A 21,122-nucleotide genomic window follows, 5' to 3' on the forward strand; every position below is an offset into this window, starting at 1 on the left:
TATTTTTTTTTAATTAACAGGAAGCAGAAGTTTGTCAGCCTTTTTTCCCACTTCCTTTGTACGTCCCACGTTTATATCTTGCTGGCTTGTCACAAGCTCGCAGGCATTTCACCCCCCAAAAAGGTGGTAAAGGTTAACAAGACTTTTTTTGTCTCAAGCGGTGCCACGCATTGTGCCCATTGAAGAGCCTCCCTTGTGCCACGCTGGTATTTCCAGTCCCGGGCCTCCTCTCGATGGGTGGTGGGGGACTATTGTGCGCTAAGTCCGCTCTGGCTCGAGGCCATACGCAGCCAGTCTGTCGTCCATTGATATGCTTGGCTTGCCATTTTCTAATACATATTGAACGTCGTCGGCGCCGCTCCGTGGCAGGGCGATCATGAATTATCGGCAGAACCATGGGAGAGTCACAGATGAGCGGTCAATCTGTGCGCCGTGATACATCATGCAACTGGCCGCTTTTCAAGACAGGAGGCGGAGCTTCATCGTGCAGATTTAGTACCATGTTGAGACGTTTAATGATTGTATTTTTACCCTTCTTTTATTTACTCGTAGGATTTTGTGAGACCGCCAGCCAACAGGCAGCAATAACAAGTAGCCGTTTTAATAATAGCCGAGCCAGACGGGAAAGTTTTGAATCAAAACAACAAGGCCGATTGAAATGAGGCGGAGAAGAATCTCCGGGAGGAGGCTTTCGCTCCGACTCGGAAGGAAATGAAGTACACCATCCACGATGGGGTCGCCCGACGTTTACGACAGCAATTTGTTTGCGTTTAAGCAGGCGCAAGCAGCAATCATATTTCAATCCGGAATGTAAAATCGAGGCTCTTTGCCCCAGACCTCTGCTTTTATTATGTTTACACCATTTCTTGTTGCGGGGCCTTCGTCTATCAGGGTCGAAATTACATTCTGTGACAGTTTGATTCCCTCTTAATATCACACGATCCGTCTCGTAACAAGTTGCGCAAACACCCGAGCGGATGCCTGCTTCAATCTGTTTGGTCTCCTAAAAGCTACCCGGTGCTTGTTTTTCTCCCCAGGCAGCCTAATTCAAAGAATAGATGAGTCCGGCTTACAAGTCCAAAAGTAGTTTACTTGGGAATTTTTGTATTTGTGAGTCGCTGCAGGGTTCAGCTGTCATAACACGGCCACGCATTCAACCAAGAAGGAAGAAGAGATTCAAATATCTTTTTTTTTTTGTTTGCGGCGCAGGCAAACCTTTTGCTGCTGGATTTCGGTTTTTACATGTATATTTAACAGAGGCAGAGTTAAAGTAAATAAAGATTAACATTGCAGTACTCATTACCTGCTGTGTGAAGAAATAATGCCCCGCGAAATCCGCCTAGTAACAAGCGGCCGCGCAAACACCTGGCTACAGAATCGCAACGGTTCTCTTTTTCAGCTCGCTAGCTGAATCGCTTCTCAAGCACTAATGCAGAGTCGCGTTCTTATTCTGTAGCCTCCCACCTTATTTTCCAACGTACGTAAAAATGTCACCTGCGGAGGAGGAGGAAATGCCGTAAATAGAAGATCAAGATGACTTTTATGCATCTACATCTGCTTTCCTTTCTCTCCATTCTTGTAATTGCTGTGTGCCGCGACGCGTACGTCTTAGATATGAATCTAAAAAATGCGAGTCGGTTTCTTTCTCCGTCTCCAGCAGCTCGTTGCGTTGCCCTGCCAGCAATGAATGCAGCACTGTTGCATTCACTGTATTAGTAATCTCCTCAGGCCGGGAGAAGCCTGTGCCTTGGAGCATGGCTGGACTTTTTTTCTTTTTTGCCCAGGAATTAAATGTCACCTCAGGGGTGGGTCACCTACAAACAAAGGCCACCAGCCGATTTGCAGGTCTAAACAGTCTTAGATAAGGAAGCCCCCTCCTGCCGTGGAGGAAATTGAATAAGTATGCCTGCTGCATGGAAGAAAAAGTGCAGCACAAAGAGCAGTTTTGTTTGCCCGACGCTATCGCTGTTGACCCTCTCATGTAGCGTCTAGCCCCATTGAGGCACAATGGCCTCATCCAGGTTGAGGGGCAGGAAACTAGCCGTCATCAATACAAGATCCTCCCTCAAATGTGAATCTCCTTATCAACGCTTCCGTATCTGGACCGGAATGCCGGCGGAAGGGAAGCGGGGCAAGGTCATTGCGCTCATGTCAGTCAAAGTGGGCAGCAGCTCACAGATAGTGGGAGGGGGGAGGAATGTGTCCCCCCCCTCTCTCCACCTGGCGAAGACTGAGTGGAGTAAAACATAATTTGTGTTAGGAAATTTTTATGCACTATGCAGTCTTAAGTACTGTATTTTCCGCACTATAAGGCGCACCTTCAATGAATGGCCCATTTGAAAACTTTGTCCATATATAAGGCGCACCGGATTATAAGGCGCACCTTCAATGAATGGCCCATTTTAAAACTTTGTCCATATATAAGATATATACATTTGGCCCGCGGGCCGGACTTTGGACACGCCTGCTGTAGTGGCTCAATATTGGTCCATATATAAGGCGCACCTGATTATAAGGCGCACTGTAGGCTTTTGAGAAAATTGGAGGTATTTAGGTGCGCCTTATAATGCGGAAAATACGCTATTATGAGTTTTGGCCCCAAGCGTTTTCTATGCAGATCGCTAAGGGACATCCGTACATGTGTCCGCCCATAAACCAAAGTGTAGAGTAGGTCCGAGAGGCAAATGAACACAGGCAAGGATGGATAGACACTTAACAGGTTAGTGACATTTACTTGAGTCCAGATGCACCCCCAAAGTGGGCCGAGCTGTGAAAAATGGCAGCACGCATTTCAATTGTGACTCATGAAGTGACGACGGAAAAGCCGCCGGCCCAATGTGTACTACATGTGTTGTTGCTTTGCCCTTTTGCGCTCTCGATCTGCGTTCAATTTGTGACGTGTGCCGACACCCCGGCGAGGAGGAGGAGGAGGAGCCCGGCTGAAGCGTGGAGACTGCGCCATGAAGTCAAACTCAATCACCCCGCCTTCCCCATTCCTACATCTTCCCGCTCCATCCTCCGCCCTCCGGGAAGGTACCTTGAGCGGAAAATCCAGCTGGGTTTTAAGTGGCGGGGCAAAAAAACACAAGCTTGAAAGGGAGTGGAGGCCCCGATCAAGCCTGTAAGAGTATATCCACGCCATACTCGGGGGAGTTTGCATGAACTCACCTCTTTCGGTGCGTTTCATCAACTCCCCGCACAAAAAAAAAAAATAACGGCACGGATGTCGAGCGAGCAATGAACTAATTCTGTCAGGATGGCATTCGCCTCAGAGCATGTGAGCTTTTCATCTACTGAGCTTTGTTTCCCTTTCAGCTGCTTAGCCTCTGTGACAGTTATTTGTCTCTGTGAAAAGGTTTGTTTTTTTCCGCAGACAGTAACACGCCGTTGAATTACCGTCGACTTTTTCCTCCGCTCGACTGACGTGTCAACGGACAGCGCGGCGAGAAAAAACGAATCGTATCCGGGTTGACTCCCGTACAGAAAAATTATTGCGTTAAATTAGGTTTTCGGGGACCAAGTTTTTAAAAAATATATATTTTTTTCATTTATTTATCTTTTTTAGGATTTTGACTTAATTTTGGTAGAATATTATCACTCATTTTTTTTATTAATGATTTTGACTCTTAATTTAGGTAGAATTTTATCACTCATTATTTTACTTTACAATTACATTGACCAAAATGATCATCTTTATTGTACATACAGTAGACAAATAGTATTAAATTATATTTTGATCAGCCGTTCCTGTTAATGTTCAATCCCCGCCATATATGTATGTACAGTATCAGAGCAAAACAAACACAAAATGATATTGTGGAAAAAGTGCAGTGTCTCCTTGCGTCATTTTGGAAGTGACTGGAAAAATAGCATCACTCCTAAATAATCATAAAATTCTTACTTCACCAGGCGTGTTTTCCCTAACTCTGAATCAAATGTTTTATGATCATGATCCATGGTGTCATTGCTTGGCCTGGCTTCCTGCTCCAAAACCATAAAATTGGTGTCATTGTAGAGCTGTGCTGTAATATCCCATCATGTGGTATTAAAAACACATTTTCTTTTTTTTTGCCTGAGTCATTGTCAAACTTTGACTTTGAATGTCTCACTGGTAATAGGAGCAACGAGGCTCGACTCGTGCAGCTGCTTGGACCGCTTTAACGCTTATTTTCTGCCTCAACAACCGCAAGTGCCCCCAAACACAAAACGCCCGCCCGTCCGCTCGCCCCCTCCCTCCCTGAAACTCTCTTACAGCTCAGCGTCTTGGTTCTCTTCACCAGCATTCCCCAACAGCATTTGAATTAGGAAACGTCACGATGTAAAACATCACAGAAGGCAGCGTTGCACGGAAGCCCAAATGGACAGGATGGATTTGCAAATAGCAGGTTTCTATTTTGGAATCCTCCTATCGCAATCTAGAGTGCCTGATAGTGGCCGTCTGGGAAAGGGCGGGTGCGGCTGCGGCTATTGCGGTCTTGTCTGACACCGTCTTTAGAAACAATTCCCAACAAGACGAGCCCGGAGCAGATGGATTGAAGTGGCACTGCAAACGCGAGCAAAATGTCTGCCACTTGAAATATTGTGTTGTCGGTATTTGAAAAGCAGGTGTTGTTTTTGCCCCAAATCTCCTGGCTCATCTCACACCTTGCCACTGGGCGTCATTCACAACATGGCTATGTCTGGAAATACAAAACCTGAATTGAAATATGTACCAAATCATGTTTAATCCCCCACCGCTAATTGATGTTAGCTTATCCTGTTAACCATCGGTAGCCATATTGCCTGCCACTTGTAAACAAAAGATCTTTTCCACATTTTACATTCCATTAGTGCTTCTCTCATTATCTTGGTTTGAGAGTAGAATTTTCTTTTCGGATAGTGTTTTCACTTTGATATACCGCCACACATTTGAGTTGCCGTTACTTTGTGCCCCTATTAGCAAGAATTCAATCATGTTTGTGCTACTTTTCAAATTCCCGTTGGAAATCTCCATTCCAAAAGAAAAAAAAAAGTTACTCCCTGACCACTTCGGATATAGGATTATGGAGGCATTGCCGGGCCGTTGGAGGCCAAGCTTGACTCTCAGATCTCCTCTTGGGCTGCCAGAATTATTGTGAAGCAAACAACATAAAAAGACAAACAATCTTCAAGTGCCCCCGCTGTGGCCACGGCGGGGGCGCTCTTATTTGACTAAAGGCTACACCCTCCTTTATGGGCGCACAAGAGAGTGTCTCCGTCAAAGGAACAATGGGGGCCAGACGCAGGGGGAAATGGGGGACATTTGCATGCAGCTGTTTGCCGTTTCCAAGACCACAAAGGCCAATCAAAGGAAGCTTAATGGGGGATGACAAGCGTCAAGCCATGCTTCTGCACTCCGTCTGCGTTAGTCCTCGCCACTCTGTCTAACTTCCAAAAACTGTCCCCTTTTTTTTTTTTTTCTAAAACAAAAAAAAACTTTCCACTCGTTCTTACATATCCGTTAGGCTCAAAAGGTCGGCCATGACTCCACCCAAGATGAACTTCCCCAGATAGTTGCGCGTCACGGTCCGGCGGCCTCGCTAGCCAAATGGCAACATTTCGACATTCATTATCATTTCATTTCACCTTCGGGGCTTTTAAAAGCACCACGGTGCATGCGGGATGTTTCCGATGCGCTCATCTGAGCTGCCGAGCCGCTTCCAATTTCAAGGGTGTTGATAGAAAACAAAATATGAAATAGGAGGGGGGATTTTTTTTCGGCAGTGAATTATAGTCTGTCAACTGAAGAAGTAAGGGGGGGTGGAAAGAAATCCCTGAATGCAACATATTGAGGAGCGTTCCCGGGCCTGGCTTGGCTGTCTGTTGAGCTCAATAGAAGGCTTAGCAGGCAGGTCAGAGGGGGGAATCTGAAAAGCTACTTTGCTCAAGTCACTCACTGACCAGAATGCATGATAAGGCTTCATGTCAACAAGGCCACCAATCGGGATCACAGCCAATTATAGCCAGGGCAAAATTGTTACCATGGAGATTTGACAAAAGCCAGAATTCAATTCCCTCGCTGATTGTGTAAATTTGTGTTAATATATTACAATACAACTTTATTTATGTGGCGCATTTCACAATAGCTGCATGCTCTGGATGGTTTCCCTTTGTGACCTTCTGTCACCTGCCATCATCCAACGTCTCCAAAATTGAGTCGTTAAACAAAACGCCAGACAAAAAGATGTTCATACGTCAGTGGGATGCCGGAATTTTGCGTGCATCACCCTGCTCGCCTTTTTTAAAGTCTCGGTGAACTGGAACGCAAACAACAGGGAACCTGCCAGGACTCGAGGTAACTATTGGTTCCACAACTGGAAAGACTGCTAAGCTGCAAAATCTTTTTCCAAGTCACCTTGGAAGCTGTTCATTATCTTGACACATTTTTACTCAAGATTTGCACCAAAACAAAAGATTCATTAAATACCATTGTGGTTTGATTTGCTGTAATCTTGACACCCAACCAACCAATCAAATGAGGTGAAAATGACACCCACTGTTTTAGTGCTGCTGTTTTGGGTAGTAACAGTTAACTCCTGCATGTCCACGGGTGAACAATAGCGTTTATAAAATGTGACAGTTACAGTTAGGAAATGGAGCGCGTCCATTTATCCACATGAACGCACCCAGTCGACTAATTAGGGACAGTATTGTCCAACATTCTACTGAGACATATTATGCACCGTATGTTGTTAAGCCAAATCTGTCCCTACTTGGTCAAGTACAGGTCAACAAGAAAGTCGTTCATGAAACAGAGATGAGGGAGAATCAATTTGTCCTTTGGATGGCGGGTAACCTCCCCCTAATTGATGCGGCCTTAGCCTCTGTCCAGTATGATTCACGTGGGTAAGGAGGGAAGAGGGCAGCCAGGCGAGGCGAGGCACTGAACTAATCAATAGCCGGGCCTACGTTGACGACGGCGTTGCCATCCGAGCTCTGATATAGATGTGTCGAATCGTCAGCGTAGAGCCCCGAGAAAAGAGGTCACAAAGGCAGGTGACGTAGGTTCCCTCGTGCCGCGGATCCCCTTTCGAATTTTAATACCCTGTGAAATGCATTCCTTCCTCGGCTACTGTGATAAAGCCGTCAGTCCCTCCGTGAGGAATGGCAGACGTGGTGATCATTAGTCTGGCCGCTTAAGCCGCTGACTCCACTCTGTGTTTTATCAGCCGCCATCCCGCTCGGGTTCTGCGGACGCTGCGGGTAATTGTGGTTGTTATTTGGATGGATGGACTGACCCCGCAGCTCCCCACGCACTGTTCGGCTCAACCGATGTCTGCTAATGAGGTGATAAACAGCGGAGCTAAGCACAATCCACTTGCACCCGACGCACATGGTGTTATTTTTAAAGAAGGAACCATTGGCTGAATGCTCGGCGGGATCGACGGCTTTGGTTAGGTTAGGACTTTGCTGCAAAACGCAAGGTCTGTTTAGGGAGAAATGCAGCCGAAGCGTAAATAGAACTTGTTGACAACGTTTTGACGGCCATTTTGAATGAGATTCCTAATCCCTATATAATATACCTCCATAGGTGCTGCTGTTTTGGTTAGCAAGCAAGTCAGCAAATGGACTCAGCTGTTAACTCACATTCCCTCAAATAGAATCCACTCGCCTTAATGTTAGTTTCAAGAAATGTTGGCCGCCTTCCGCCCAGTTCCCTCCGTCGTCTCTCCGGCTTTTTTGACAATTTGTTTTCCATCGTCTACGTTTTGCAGACATACGTTTTTGTCACGGCGACAGACGAAATAACGCCTGGGCTTTTTGAGAGGAATTTCAAGTAGGAGTCACTCGGAAACTTTGAGCGTTTCAAGCGACGCTAATTGCGTCGGTCGGGCTGCCGCTGTCAAAAGCGTGAGGGTAATTAGAGTGAGGGGGCAAAATGAACCCGAGGTGGTAAGTGTTGCTGCGTGACAAAGCCGGGGTTAGCCAATGGGGCTGCGCCAGAGGTAGCAGACTGAAGGAAGGGCTAATTAGGAGCGAGAGAAAATACCGACGCCGGCTGCCCCCTCGGGGGCCCACCATTCTCCCAAACAGCGGCGATTATTGACACTCCACGCAGCTCTCTGCTTGCATTCCGTAAGTGGAACACATTTACATGTTCTACTTACGTAGACTCTACCTAATTGTTTTTTTTTTTTCTTCCCTTCAAGTCTTCTCAGAGTTGCTGCATTTTTTAAAAACTTCAAATCATTTCAACCCCTGATAATAGATTCCCTTTTTTTCCCCTCTTTTCTTTCTCTGTCTCGCTTCCTCCCTCCATAGCCCAGTCGGTCTTTGTGAAATGGCATTTTATTATTCAGACAAGAGAATACTCCATAATAGCCTATTTCACTCTAATGTCCTGGAAGGAGGGTCATTTTTGCAATGAAAAAGCTCATTTTCTCCCCCGCTTGGTGCACTTATTTGGCCATACTCACATCCTGGCTTTTTCCCTCGTATAGATTATCCGTCACGTGGACTCCACTTTTATCTGACAAAGCTGTTTGGATGTTTTTTTTACAGTTTGTTCTGCTCTTTTCTCTTCATCCAAAAATAACAAAGCCCTCCCTCTTGATGTGAAATGTTAGTCATCGATGTTTTTTTGCGTCGTGTCTCCTCTCAGGATTCAGCCGCGCCGCCCTGCCCTTCGGCCTGGTCCGGCGGGAGCTATCATGCGAGGGCTACGCCATCGACCTGCGCTGCCCCGGCAGCGACGTCATCATGATCGAGACGGCCAACTACGGGCGGACAGACGACAAGATCTGCGACGCAGACCCGTTCCAGATGGAGAACGTCAACTGCTACCTCCCCGACGCCTACAAGATTATATCACAAAGGTTTGTGAGAGGAGACGAGTGGAGTTTGTTTGACATGAAATGCATGAAACGTTTTTTCCACCCCCCCCTCTCGGTGTAGCGGATGTTTTAACACGAGACTTTTTTCCATCAACGAGTTGGATCTCAACAGGATACATGAAGTTGCCTCTCTTGTCCTGTCTTTTGTTTTCATTGACATTGAAACTCTTTTACACAGAGATCCTGCAAAAAAGAATTAAGCGATGCTTTGTTGTTAACACAGAACCCAACAAAGTTCTTTCATGGACCTGCATGTAATTCCAGCCTTCCATATCCAGTGGTAAACATTGCAGTCATTCATTTGTGGTTGCATTGAAATTCTTTCCTCCACCAAAACTGATGGGATTAATTCTCGACAGGCAGGAATATATGTGAGTTATTAAAATTAGTGCAACTCCCACAGACTGTGAGTCACCCCAAAGCCTCCTAATTCCCCATCTGGGGCGGCGAGTTTGCTTTGTTCAAACACTTGTACGCCATTGAAGTGGCTGTGCCTCAGGTAGCAGGCAACGCTCATCACGGCGCCTTTCATCCCGTTTAGCCTCTCACAGGATGTTGCCTTGCTGTCAAGCAGCGGCGGCAACACTTCACTGCCCCCCCCCCTCCCCCTCTCTGTGTATTTTTAAAGGCCAACGAATGAAGTATTCATAAATAGTAACCAGCAAAGTTCAGCTTGCACGCACCGAGCTCTGTCCTCTTTAGCCGTCTTCTCGCTATTTCTCCGCCTTTATACGTGACGCCGCATGGGAATAGAACCGAGCCCCGCCGTCTCAACCCTGTCCTTCAGAATGGACACCTCCAGTCCCCGTTTTCTTACGGCATCTGCGCCTTGGTACACACCTCATCTGTCGACGAGTTACACTCTCGACCGCGCTTCAAAAACAATATCCCTGACAAAGTCTCGGGCGAGAAGCAACCGTTCGGATTCACCCCGACGATCAGATTATCGAGATCAAAGGGTGTGACCGTCATCACGATGGTAACAGCCCAAAAAGCTTGGCTCCATTTTACTCTGTCTTCCTCTGAGCTTTGCAGAAACTAAAAACATGCTGTGGCCCGGCACTAAAATGATCAAGTACTCCAAATAGTGTGTGTGCGCGTTTTGTAATGCCGTCTGGTATTTGCTACCTCTTCGCTGACCCGCTCATAAAGCAGCTGAATGAATCCTTTCCCTGCCTGGTCAGAGGTGCAAAAGGACAACTGAGATTGAAAAGGTATTTTTTTTCCTCCTCTCTCTCTCTCTCTCTCCACCACGAGAATGAGCTCAGTGCAATTTAGCCGCAATCACATGCAATAGTAGCCAAGTAGGAAGAGCTGAGTTTGATAATGCGTGAAGATTTTTTTCCCACCTTAAAAAGAACATTTAATATTCTTTAAGTAAGCCATCGAGCCGTGTAACACTGGCGCGGGTATTACAAGCAACGTGCCTAACGTATAGGAAGTCTCGGCACGTAGTCAAGCGGCTCCATAGTGCCGCCATGTTTCTATTTGCAACAGACAAGATCTCGAAAGAAAGTGGCCACTGGACCTAAGTTTCATCAGCAGATTGCAAGCGAGAGACTAGATGAATCACAGAAAGGCGTAGAAGTAGAAAATGATGATGAAAAGTTATGTTTTGACTTTCACATGCATCCTGGCCCTGTTGTCCCAAACAATCCCATTTGTTAGGCCTCCTGAATGACTAATGGCTCTTTTAAACATTCCCTCCAATGTTTAAATGTACATGCGTGACAGCTGCTGACCTTGTGAAATATTCATGTCGGCCTCCTATTTTTTTTTCCCCCCCTTGTGTGTGCGCCTCGGTTATACTTGCCCGCATTATCCCCCAATGCCATCCCTCTGCCTCAAATGAACTCGTTTGAAGTGCAAACGTCGCCCCCATCCTCACTTTCCCTCCCTCTCTAACTCCCTTTTCCTCTTAACTTGAACTTTACTTGCACCTAAAAACATTTGCAAAAAAAAAGGCAAACTTTTACAATTGGCACAGCGCGCCGTTGCCGATCTTTTCTCCCATTGATGTGTTTTCTGCACGCGAGCATGGGGGAGCGTCTCTTGTCTGTTACATGTCACAGCCACCTGCCGTGTGATCCTTTAACCAATCTCTTCCCTCTCCATAGACGCAGAGGAAATGCCACCGCTAATACTCGACATGCCTTGAGCTGCTGTTTTTCACGAGCTGCTATCTATATCGTGTGCACTTATGCACACGACAGCCCTTCTGCTGTGCTGCCTCCAAGTTTCCCCATCAGCCATAACACATTTACAACTGATTAAATACCATTATGTTTAATTACTATATGTGCAAGAACACACAAGGCAAGGCCAGATTCTTGGAACACACAAATTAGAAAACATATACAACTGGCTAGCTAGCTACTAGCTAAAACAGGATGCTAATAGTTCTTATTAATCAACACCAAACAGATGAATTCAAATGCATAAATGCTGTTGCATAAAATCTGAATCAAAGTCTCTTGTTCTTACCAAAAGTTGCTTGATTCAAGAGAACAAACTTTTAGATTAAAGGCTAGCTAGCAAGCAGCGATTACTTGACTTAGCATCTACACTCCTTGATTATCGTCAACAAACAGACTCACTCAAATGTAGGACAGCAGTCGGAATATCTAATCAGTCTTTTATTAATGCAAAACTGCTGGGTGCCAAGGAACAAAACTTTCAGGAAAAAAAAGTTTAGCTAGCGAGTGGGTATAAGAAAAGATAATGTAGCAACCTTCACTCAGTGTTCAACAAACTGACTCATGTATGACAACCACTCACAGAATATGCACTCACAGAATCTTTTATTTACGCTACATTCCTCAGCACCAGGAAAGCATTCGTGAAAAAAAAAACATTTTGCAGAAAGCTACCGAGCTAATGCGAGAGCACTCAAACTAACAACTCAAATCCTTTGTTTACAAAAAGCGACTTGCTACCTGTCTTCGCAGTCAATTCTTAGGGTGCCGATCTTGAAGGTCTAGCACCCCACATCATCGTAACGCCGCTCACGACCGCCATTTGTGCCTACTGATCTCTCTGCGGGTGATGACATCTGTGGTCAATCTTGTCTTATTCCCTCTAGGTGCAACAACCGTACGCAGTGTGTGGTTGTCACTGGCTCCGATGTCTTTCCCGATCCATGCCCCGGCACCTACAAGTACTTAGAGGTCCAGTATGAGTGTGTTCCCTATAGTAAGTATCACCTCCACGATGAATGCCGAATGATGTTACTGATGATGTTGTTGCTACTTTGTATTAGACGCTTGTCGGAGAGCGCGCCGAGTCAATTTGTGTTTGCGTGCCAACGTGTCAAGCTGCACTGCGCTGATGTAATTTTAAGGCAGTTATTGGCAATGGCTCACCAAGGACGACGCTGGTAAAATATAATGACGAGGGAGTGGAGGGGAAAAATAATCCACTTGGGTCTGTATCTGAAATTATAGGTGTATTAATAGCAGAAAAAAAGATAGTTTTAAAAGTATTTTTTCACTTTTCATTGATGATCTTTCAATCTGGGACAATTCTGATTATCTGTGAATCAAATCAGCCGATGCCAATTACTATTACATGGCTTAGTTAGCATTTTTCAATTTTAAAGCTGGTCACTAACAATTCTTTTAATAATTGGTAAATCTGTTTAAGTTCTTTTTCCCACTTAATTTAGGAATCAGATAAAAGAAACAGGACATTATTTCCAGTTGATGGTGCAGAAAATGCATGTTGCCATTAATTTCAGCCTAGAACGCTACCGTGCAAACATCTACTCTGTCGTTTAAGGATCGAAATAAGCAATAATTCCTTACCTTGCTAAATAAAATGACACGCTATATTCATAGTGTCACTTGTATTTTGCCAAATTTCCATTTCAAACATCCCCATTGAATTGATTTTAGTAGACCTTCGAGTTGCAAACGGCATCTGCGTTTATGACGAGAGTAAATCCCGCTTGAAAGCTTGTCTGAGACGAGTTTATTAGAGCATAGCCGAGGTTCATGCGCGTCCCTGTGAAAGTGCTTAGCGTTGATGAATTGTAAACACTTGTACGAAATATCCATTTTTTTTCCTGTGTGCGTGTGTGTGTCCCCTTCTTTCAAACAGACCTCCCTTTCACCTCCTGCCGCTAACCTCCTCTGCTGTCTAACCTGTAATTTTTCACGCAGCCTTTCCTTCTGTCCAGCAGTTCTGCCTTGCCGTTATTATAACATTGTGCGCCGTGGCCCCATTTTTTTTTTTTCAAAGTTTGAATCATTAGTTTTTTTAGAAGCGTGAATGTCGAAACGCTTTCGCCAGTTTAAGACATAAGGGAATATGTGCATGACTGTTCATTAACTAACATCTTGCGTTTTTTTTCCCCCCCCACACCCTTAGCTCCTCGTTCCCCAGTTCATGTCACGGTCGCATCCACTTGCAGCTAATTCTCTCCTTGTACCTGCCAGATGACTCATGATAACGTTTCTCTCCCTATTTTACTCTTTTTTTTTTCTCTCCTTTTCACCACCCAAAAATAGAAGTGGAGCAAAAAGGTAACTAAGTGGCTCAGTCCACCGCTACTAACTTCCTTCCCTCTGTCTTCTTGTTCTGTGGTGTTGAGTACAAGCACCCCCCCCCCAGCTCACCCACACACTGACAAATCCTAAACCCATGGGAGGATTGTTTGCACATATGGACTCCCAAATTTTTCACTGATGAATCAATGGAGCTTTTTCTAGTGACTTGAAAGACGCTCAGAAAAACAGATGGTTGGGTGCTGATTTTTCCAGGGTCTCTGACTTTTGTACCCTTGAAAAATGCATTTGCCACTATTTACAGGGTTCACATGGTGTTTGGAATGCGGACAAATGTCTAATGAATATTCAAGTCGCGATAAACGAACCCAGGTTTCTTTGGAATAAATCCCAGATCATAAAAGGTTTTGTGATTTAGATTCGGATTGACTTTGTCAAAGTACAGCATCGGCTGACTTCCTTCCTATCATGAGAAATTTTGATGTCGGAGGACCCGCTTTATTTGCTATGAAGGCATTCAAAGTTGATTTTGAAAAGAGTGTGAACCCTTTATTTAGTGTGCTTGGCACCGTGATGTGAATAAGCACATGGTGCTAATCCTGTGCCGCTCTTTTATGCCCTCTGCCTCCATTTTCATCTGCTTTGCTGCCATTGACGGAATATTGTTTGTTCTTTTTTTCCTCACCAAAAGAACGTAACGGCTTTTTATTTTTGCATGTGTCGACGTACGCCAAATGAACTCTTGATTTGACGTCAGACACCTCAGCCACTTTCACACAGCACATTCCATGGCCGGTTTGAAAGGGGCTGATATGAGAGATGGAATGTCAATATCCATTTGTGCTGTCCTTCATTTACAGGATTCTTAACTTTTTCCACGTTATTTTGTCCCCCCCCTCCTCCCTCCACCCAAATTCTCCCGACTGATTCCTGACTTGCGCCTCTTTCCTCTTCTCTCTTTTGCTCAGTCTTCATTTGTCCCGGGATGCTGAAAGGCATCGGCGACGCCACCTTCTTGTACGAGGCGGAGCAGCAAGCGGGCTCGTGGTGCAAAGACCCGCTGCAAGCCGGCGACAAGGTCTTCTTCATGCCCTGGACGCCGTATCGCACGGACACTCTCATCGAGTACGCCTCCCTGGAGGACTTCCAAAACAACCGGCAGACCACCACGTATAAATTGCCCCACCGGGTGGACGGCACGGGTTTCGTGGCCTACGACGGCGCCATCTTCTTCAACAAAGAGCGCACCCGAAATATCGTCAAGTTCGACCTGCGCACGCGGATCAAAAGCGGCGAGGCCATCGTCAACAACGCTAACTATCACGACACGTCGCCGTACCGCTGGGGCGGCAAGACAGATATCGACCTGGCGGTGGACGAGCGGGGCCTGTGGGTCATCTACGCCACGGAGCAGAACAACGGGCGCATTGTAGTGAGCCAGCTCAACCCGTACACGCTTCGCTTCGAGGCCACGTGGGACACGGCCTACGACAAGCGCTCGGCCTCCAACGCCTTCATGGCGTGCGGCGTGCTCCACGTGGTGCGCTCCACCTACGAGGAAGGCGAAAACGACGGCGCAGCAAGCCAGATTGACTACATCTACAACACCAAGCTGAGCCAAGGCGAGTACACGGACATCGGTTTCCCCAACCAGTACCAGTACATCACGGCCGTGGATTACAACCCCAGGGACAACCAGCTCTACGTGTGGAATAACTTTTACATCCTCCGCTACGATCTCGACTTCACACCGCCGGATCCCGTTGAAGGTGAGATTTCCTACAACATTTTACCCACCAATCGGGGATGAGTAAATAATCGTTAGCTTCCTTCCCCTGAAAGCAGTTTGTGTCGGTCAACAAGAAGCTTCAGGCGGCGTCTGACTCGGCTGTCATTTCGTTTCATGTCACAATCACGGGAACCTGCGTCTCGACTCATTTGAGTGCTGACCACGCGCGTACGAGGATGTGTGATTGTAAATATTGAGCCGTATCGGAAATCCAATCAGAAATGACAGATTCACCTTGCAATAAGAGCGGTACTTCTCCCAGGGCGATTGCATGGCCACCAAAAAGCCTCTTCTTGATTACCATGGGGGACGCCGAGGCACTCATCCCAGCTGGGGCTCGGCCGGTCCCTATCGCATTCCATAATCCCCAAAACTATTACTGTCACTGGCCTCTCCAACCTTGCCTGGCGTGCGGGTAATATATCTGAGAGGTATTGGCAAACAGCGTGACACGGGTTGTTTGCGCCTCCTTCTACCTCAAATTTGGTTGCCATGCCAGCGTCAGTGGCACCACAGGAACCTTTTTGTGTATTTCTGCGCCAGGCTTTGATTTCAGATTCGCTCAGTGATGAATTTTGTCTGATCAAATGTTGGATTTGTTGTTTTTTTTTGAACATGACATTTGCCATCTCAGGAGAAATTACGTGCGAGTATTGAAAAGCTGATTGGGGACAAAATATGGATTGAATGATATCAAATCATGTGGAATGGGAACAAATGAGGCATTTTTGGTGGGATGTGGAAATTGTTACCAAGGTGAATTTGTTGAATTTCCAATGAGAACAATGACGTGAATCTGTTGTGATTAGTAATGACTAGGGACATTTGAACATTTTGGGTTAACTTTTGTCAACTTGAACATTTTTCCCAAGGTGAATCGAATGAGCGTAATGTTTTGAATTGCAAATGGAAATGATGTGAATGTGATAGAGTCCATTTTTGAAGCGCTGAGAGGTGACATAAGTGACTTGCCATCAAACCGCTAATGTCCGCAATTATCTGTCCTCACTAAGCCTGCTTGGCGGAGAAACATCTTGACCCAACTTGACTTCATCGCAGCACAGACTCAGGGATTTTTAAATCGGACATTTTTTGGGGCATTTTAGGCTAATTTACCGAACCGAGAACGAACTTTACACCTGCTCGATTACGGCCACAGTTATCTGTACTCGTTGAACTGGGCGAAGTCTGCTTGGTGGGGGGGGGGGGGACCTCTTGACCCAACTTGACGTCATGCCGGCGTATCAGGTTGCGCTTCCACATGACCAAGCGGCACCTCTGGATGCCAGCTGGAAATGCGATTGCCGACGCGGCCTTGTCGAAGGGACTTGTCGTCGACGACGCCTCAATGGGGGATGTGTACTCCTGAACTCTGGCCTCTTGTCAACACGTCTGTTTGTTTTCCCGCTGGAGCCTGGAATCTGTCCAGCACCATAACTCCACACTCCAAGGGAGGGAGGGGGAGGCAGGGAGGTCCACCCCCCCACCACTCACAAGTATGGATCTGCTTTTGTTGAAGCTTCCATTATGAGTTTGATAAGGTGCATATTGTGAAGAACACTTTTAATGAGGTCTTGTACCTCCTCCACTGTTAACGTATATGAATGTAATTAACAACTGAGTGATCATAATTGCCCTCTTTGTCTCGAAAGAGGCTGCGAGAAGGAAGAAACTGGCCATGGCGGAGCTTTTCCAATGCCTTTATGTGCTCTCTCAGCTACTGTTATGCTTCGCTAAACATAAATACCACATTACCTCGAAGCAGCAAAATCGGCTGCATTCCGACCGAGAAGCCGACCGAACACGCTTCATTATTTTATTCTTCGGTTCAAGTCGTAGCGCCACGTTTTATCGTGACTCTTTGCTTTTCATTCTTGAAATGTCGTGAGGGAAAATCTTGGCCTGGTTGGACCGCTGCTTGGAAATAATTGGCCCGTCACGTTTACACCTTCGTTTAGATTTATGGCAGCTGACAGCGTTCCCTTTACATGGGACGACCTATCCTGCACGACCATCTAATGGCTGTGAAATAATGTCAGTGCGTGGAACCGGGGGGCCAGTCCAGATGTAAAGGAAATTAATTGCAGTCGTTGAGATTCACCGACCAATGAATCTCCGAAGTGTATTTCTCGTTTTTATTTCCATAGGACAAGCGTGTCATTTTACGACACAAAATACAAAAGAAGATTCAAGGCAACCAGTTTGTGTCTGCTTTTTCAAATCGGGGTACTATTTCAAGTTTTTGGTCAACTGGAGTTCCAAGTAAGAGCGCAGACCTTCACCAAGGCCAAACATGGATAATTTCAATGACCACCTTCAACGATATTAGTATTTTGTGAAGGAAAGGGAAAAAAACCTTTGGATTCTCAACCAATTTGAATTCATGGCCATTACTTTCTTGTTCATTCTCCGCCTTTAACAAAATTAAATAGCTTTCGCCTAATCTGTTCGGTCGTGACAGAAAGGCCTCCTTGGCTAAGTTAATCATTGTTCACCTTGTTGTTATTGCTTTGTTTGCTCTTGTGTTCGTCTTTCTAATTCCGCACTTGATTGATGTGATTAGCAAACATCCCTGTCGTTATTGATCATTCCGCTGATTGTTTCGGGCCACTTCACACGTCATTAGAAGAAAATGTCTGTAAATGAATTGCAAACAGAGCATTGTTGAGCCATCGATTGAGCTTCTTCAAAAGCAGGCCGATAAACACCAAAGGCAGACGGCACCTGCGAGGCCACCTCACTGCTTTCTTTAATAAAGAAGGAATAATTCAGGAGAGCCAATAATTGCCAGGATCGCTTCGAACTAACAAGGAGCGAAAGGGGAGAATGACTTTGTCTTCCTGGTAACATTTGATCCGGATCTTCAAAACAAGCAGTTTTAAGCCGCCGCCGTGTCGTAAGCATGAAATGGGTGTCCACTGTGAATTGAAATGTCAAACTAAGCCCGACTGTCCTTGCGTGCTTCTCCCAGCTGATTTTTGTGCGTGCGTGCCACTTCACCGCGTTCTCATTTACTTGCGCATCCCTGAATGATAGTAAGCCTTCAAGTTGCCTGAATGCATTCAACTTTGAGACAATCGTACACGTACTATTTGACAGCAGCGGCATATAGAGTACAGAATACGCCGTGTCCCAATTAGTCAGCCAATTAGAATGGATGTCATGTCAAAAGATTTCTTTGCAGTAATATGTTCTATGCTAGCCCACTAGACTAAACATGACATTCTGATATGTGTTGTGTTTGTGAAATATGAATTAAGCAGAAAAAAAATCCACCCATTTTAATCCATCTCAGAGGGCGGCCATTTTGCCACGACATCATAGTTGCTCAGGGTTCACAAAATGACCGAACATGGCTCAGCAAACTCCGAAAACAGGTGAGCCATGTGTGACGTAACTGTGATGTCATCTTCAGTTGACTTCGAATGGCAAAATGGCCGCCCTCTGAGGTAGCTAAAAAACTATGACTTATTTTGCTGCTTAATTCATACTCTAATTAATCAGATACTCGTAGAGCAGCATAGAACAAATTCACTCCACCCTTCTGCAGTTGAATAAATACTCAGCCACTATTTGTAGACATGTACTTTTGCCCCTTTGTATGCATTTTTGTTGTGGCCGGTTAGCCTTTTTTCCTTGAATGTGCTATGTCTGCATCGCCACCAAATTCACTTCCAGGCCTCATAAATTACATGCGCGAGACACAAGCTTTTTCTGTCTGCTGCTCTTTAAAGAAGTGTCATGACCGTTGGACAGGCTGCTTTTTCATCTCCAGAAATAATATTCCGAAGTTAGCAACGGCACATGAATCGTCGCGTTTCTTTCTGCCTTCCACGCCGCAAAACCTCGACTGAAAAGCGGAACGGCGTTAAAGAAAGAGAAAGGCCTGATGTAAAATTCATGTCTTGTGGGATTTGTTTCACTGTCATTAATTACCAGCTCTTGCTTGAGGTGAAAAAGGCAAAAGGAGCAACTGTACTTACTGTTTTTATCCGCGAATGAAGGCTAACCAACAAACCGTCTTTACTACCTTCTGTGGTTTCAAACAGAGCCACTTATCTCTCATTTTGGATGGAAAGTCAAGTTATAAGGACAAATTACATTCTATTGTAGATTTACACTCTACTACTTTAGGTCTAATGTATATAAATCCAAAGCAAGCAGACTGTCAGCTTGGCTTCAATGTCGGTGGCTTTAGCGTCAAGCTAGCATTAGCTAGGAAAGAAAAAAAGTCTCCGAAATTGACTGAACTCTTGTGAAGTTCTGACACTAGTTTTCATGTGTCCGACCTACTTATTTTGCTGCCATTTCATTTTTGTATTGTCAAAGCAAAGAAGAAAGGAAGCGTATGCAGGAATGTGTGCCTTTAATTTGCATTTACACCAAGAGGATTATTCTTGTCAGGCCTTTTTTTCCAAAATATAAAACAATTAGAGGGAATTGTTGGGCTTAAAGTTGTCATTTGCTGACACTAAATAACTGGTATTAGGCGGCTTACGAGTCTTTTAGTTTTCTGGTGAAAGCGGTTGCCAATGTTGACAGCGTTCGCATTTAGGGAAAATTAATATGTATATATTTTAGCACATCCACCGCACAAAAACTGAAACGTGGAACATGATGACTAAAATATTTTGTCATCGTAAATGACTCTGGGGAGCTCTGGGTGATTTCTGATTTGTATTTCCCAAGATTGTCCAGGAGTTTTTTTTTTTTTTTATTATTATTATTTTTTACAGGCAGTTTACAATTATACCTGGCTCTTCTACAGGCCTACTTTCAGGAAATCATTTACGCTATTAAAAGAGAGTACAGGAAGAAGTCTTTCATAAAACTCTGCAGTATAAAACTAAAGAGCATTTTGGAGGACTAATCGATCTGTGCCATAAATAGCTTTGGGCAACTGTTGGGCTCGTGCGGGATACGCACGCGAGGCAGCCTGCCGCTTACGTCTGCCGTGGCGGTAAAAGAAAGCCAAGTATTGACTTCTTGAGGAGCGGCGGGCGGGTGGGCGTCACGTTCACTCATCTCAATCATTACCTCGCTCATCAAGAGGATGCGCACGCATTTCTGCTTGGCTTGCACAAATGGAAAACTGACTCAACAGACAGGAACACGAAATAGAATAAGAAGTGCAAATGAAGGCTTGATGCTTCATTTGCACACCAACCTAGCAATGTTGGAAGGCTTTTTCACATAACGTGGGCAACTATTCAGAGAGTCGTGCAAGATGAACTGAAAATGCTGTATTGAGCACACCGAGTGGAAGAGCTGGCAATCATTTTGGAGCAAAAGACAAAATTGAAGTTGTTGTCATGGAAACCAATACAAGACCATTTTGAACCTTTTTCAGTCTTTTATATAGATTGACGTACGTAGAAATGGCATGCTTTCAATTTATTACCTCACACCAGTAGCATTATGATTTTTAAGCTTTTGCTCAATTCGAATTGATGTGGTATTAACCTTCCCTGTCGACCATCCGCAGCCGACATTGGTGACAACCTAATTAATCAATCAACGAATCAGCTTTAAGTCAGCCCTTCCGACTTGCACGAGTGCGGCTGACACGCTGGAGCGTCGGGTAATTAGCCACAGCTCGCGCCAAACAGAAAGGTCGCTGTGGGGAAATGTGACAATTGCTCCTCTCTGTGGAATGGTCCGGGCCTTACCGTATTTTCCGCACTATAAGGCGCACCTAAATACCTCCAATTTTCTCTGAAGCCGACAGTGCGCCTTATAATCAGGTGCGCCTTATATATGGACCATTATTGAGCCACTACAGCAGGCGTGTCCAAAGTCCGGCCCGCGGGCCAAATGTATATATCTTATATATGGACAACGTTTTAAAATGGCCCATTCATTGAAGGTGCGCCTTATAATCCGGTGCGCCTTATAGTGCGGAAAATACGGTATATTTTTATTTTCCTCACAGCAAACCCACAGCTGTAGTGACCGCTACCGCCGCCGTGCAATCGG

At 45.4% G+C, this 21,122-nt stretch overlaps 1 protein-coding gene across 3 annotated transcripts in view; it reads left to right on the forward strand.

Moving 5' to 3' along the window:
- The window catches only part of adgrl2b.1 (adhesion G protein-coupled receptor L2b, tandem duplicate 1), an 88,228-nt gene that overhangs the window by 22,890 nt on the left and 44,216 nt on the right, over window positions 1-21,122 (forward strand). For all 3 annotated transcript variants that reach the window (XM_088395522.1, XM_088395523.1, XM_088395524.1), the window contains 4 exons: window positions 8,621-8,834; window positions 11,935-12,044; window positions 13,361-13,375; window positions 14,326-15,126. In XM_088395522.1, the coding sequence (XP_088251648.1) occupies window positions 8,621-8,834; window positions 11,935-12,044; window positions 13,361-13,375; window positions 14,326-15,126 (1,140 nt within the window). The remainder of the gene's footprint in view (window positions 1-8,620; window positions 8,835-11,934; window positions 12,045-13,360; window positions 13,376-14,325; window positions 15,127-21,122) is intronic.

The sequence above is a fragment of the Syngnathus floridae genome, chromosome 14 (genome assembly GCF_059516105.1).
Source record: "Syngnathus floridae isolate MCC-2025c chromosome 14, RoL_Sflo_1.0, whole genome shotgun sequence".
Lineage (NCBI taxonomy): Eukaryota > Metazoa > Chordata > Actinopteri > Syngnathiformes > Syngnathidae > Syngnathus > Syngnathus floridae.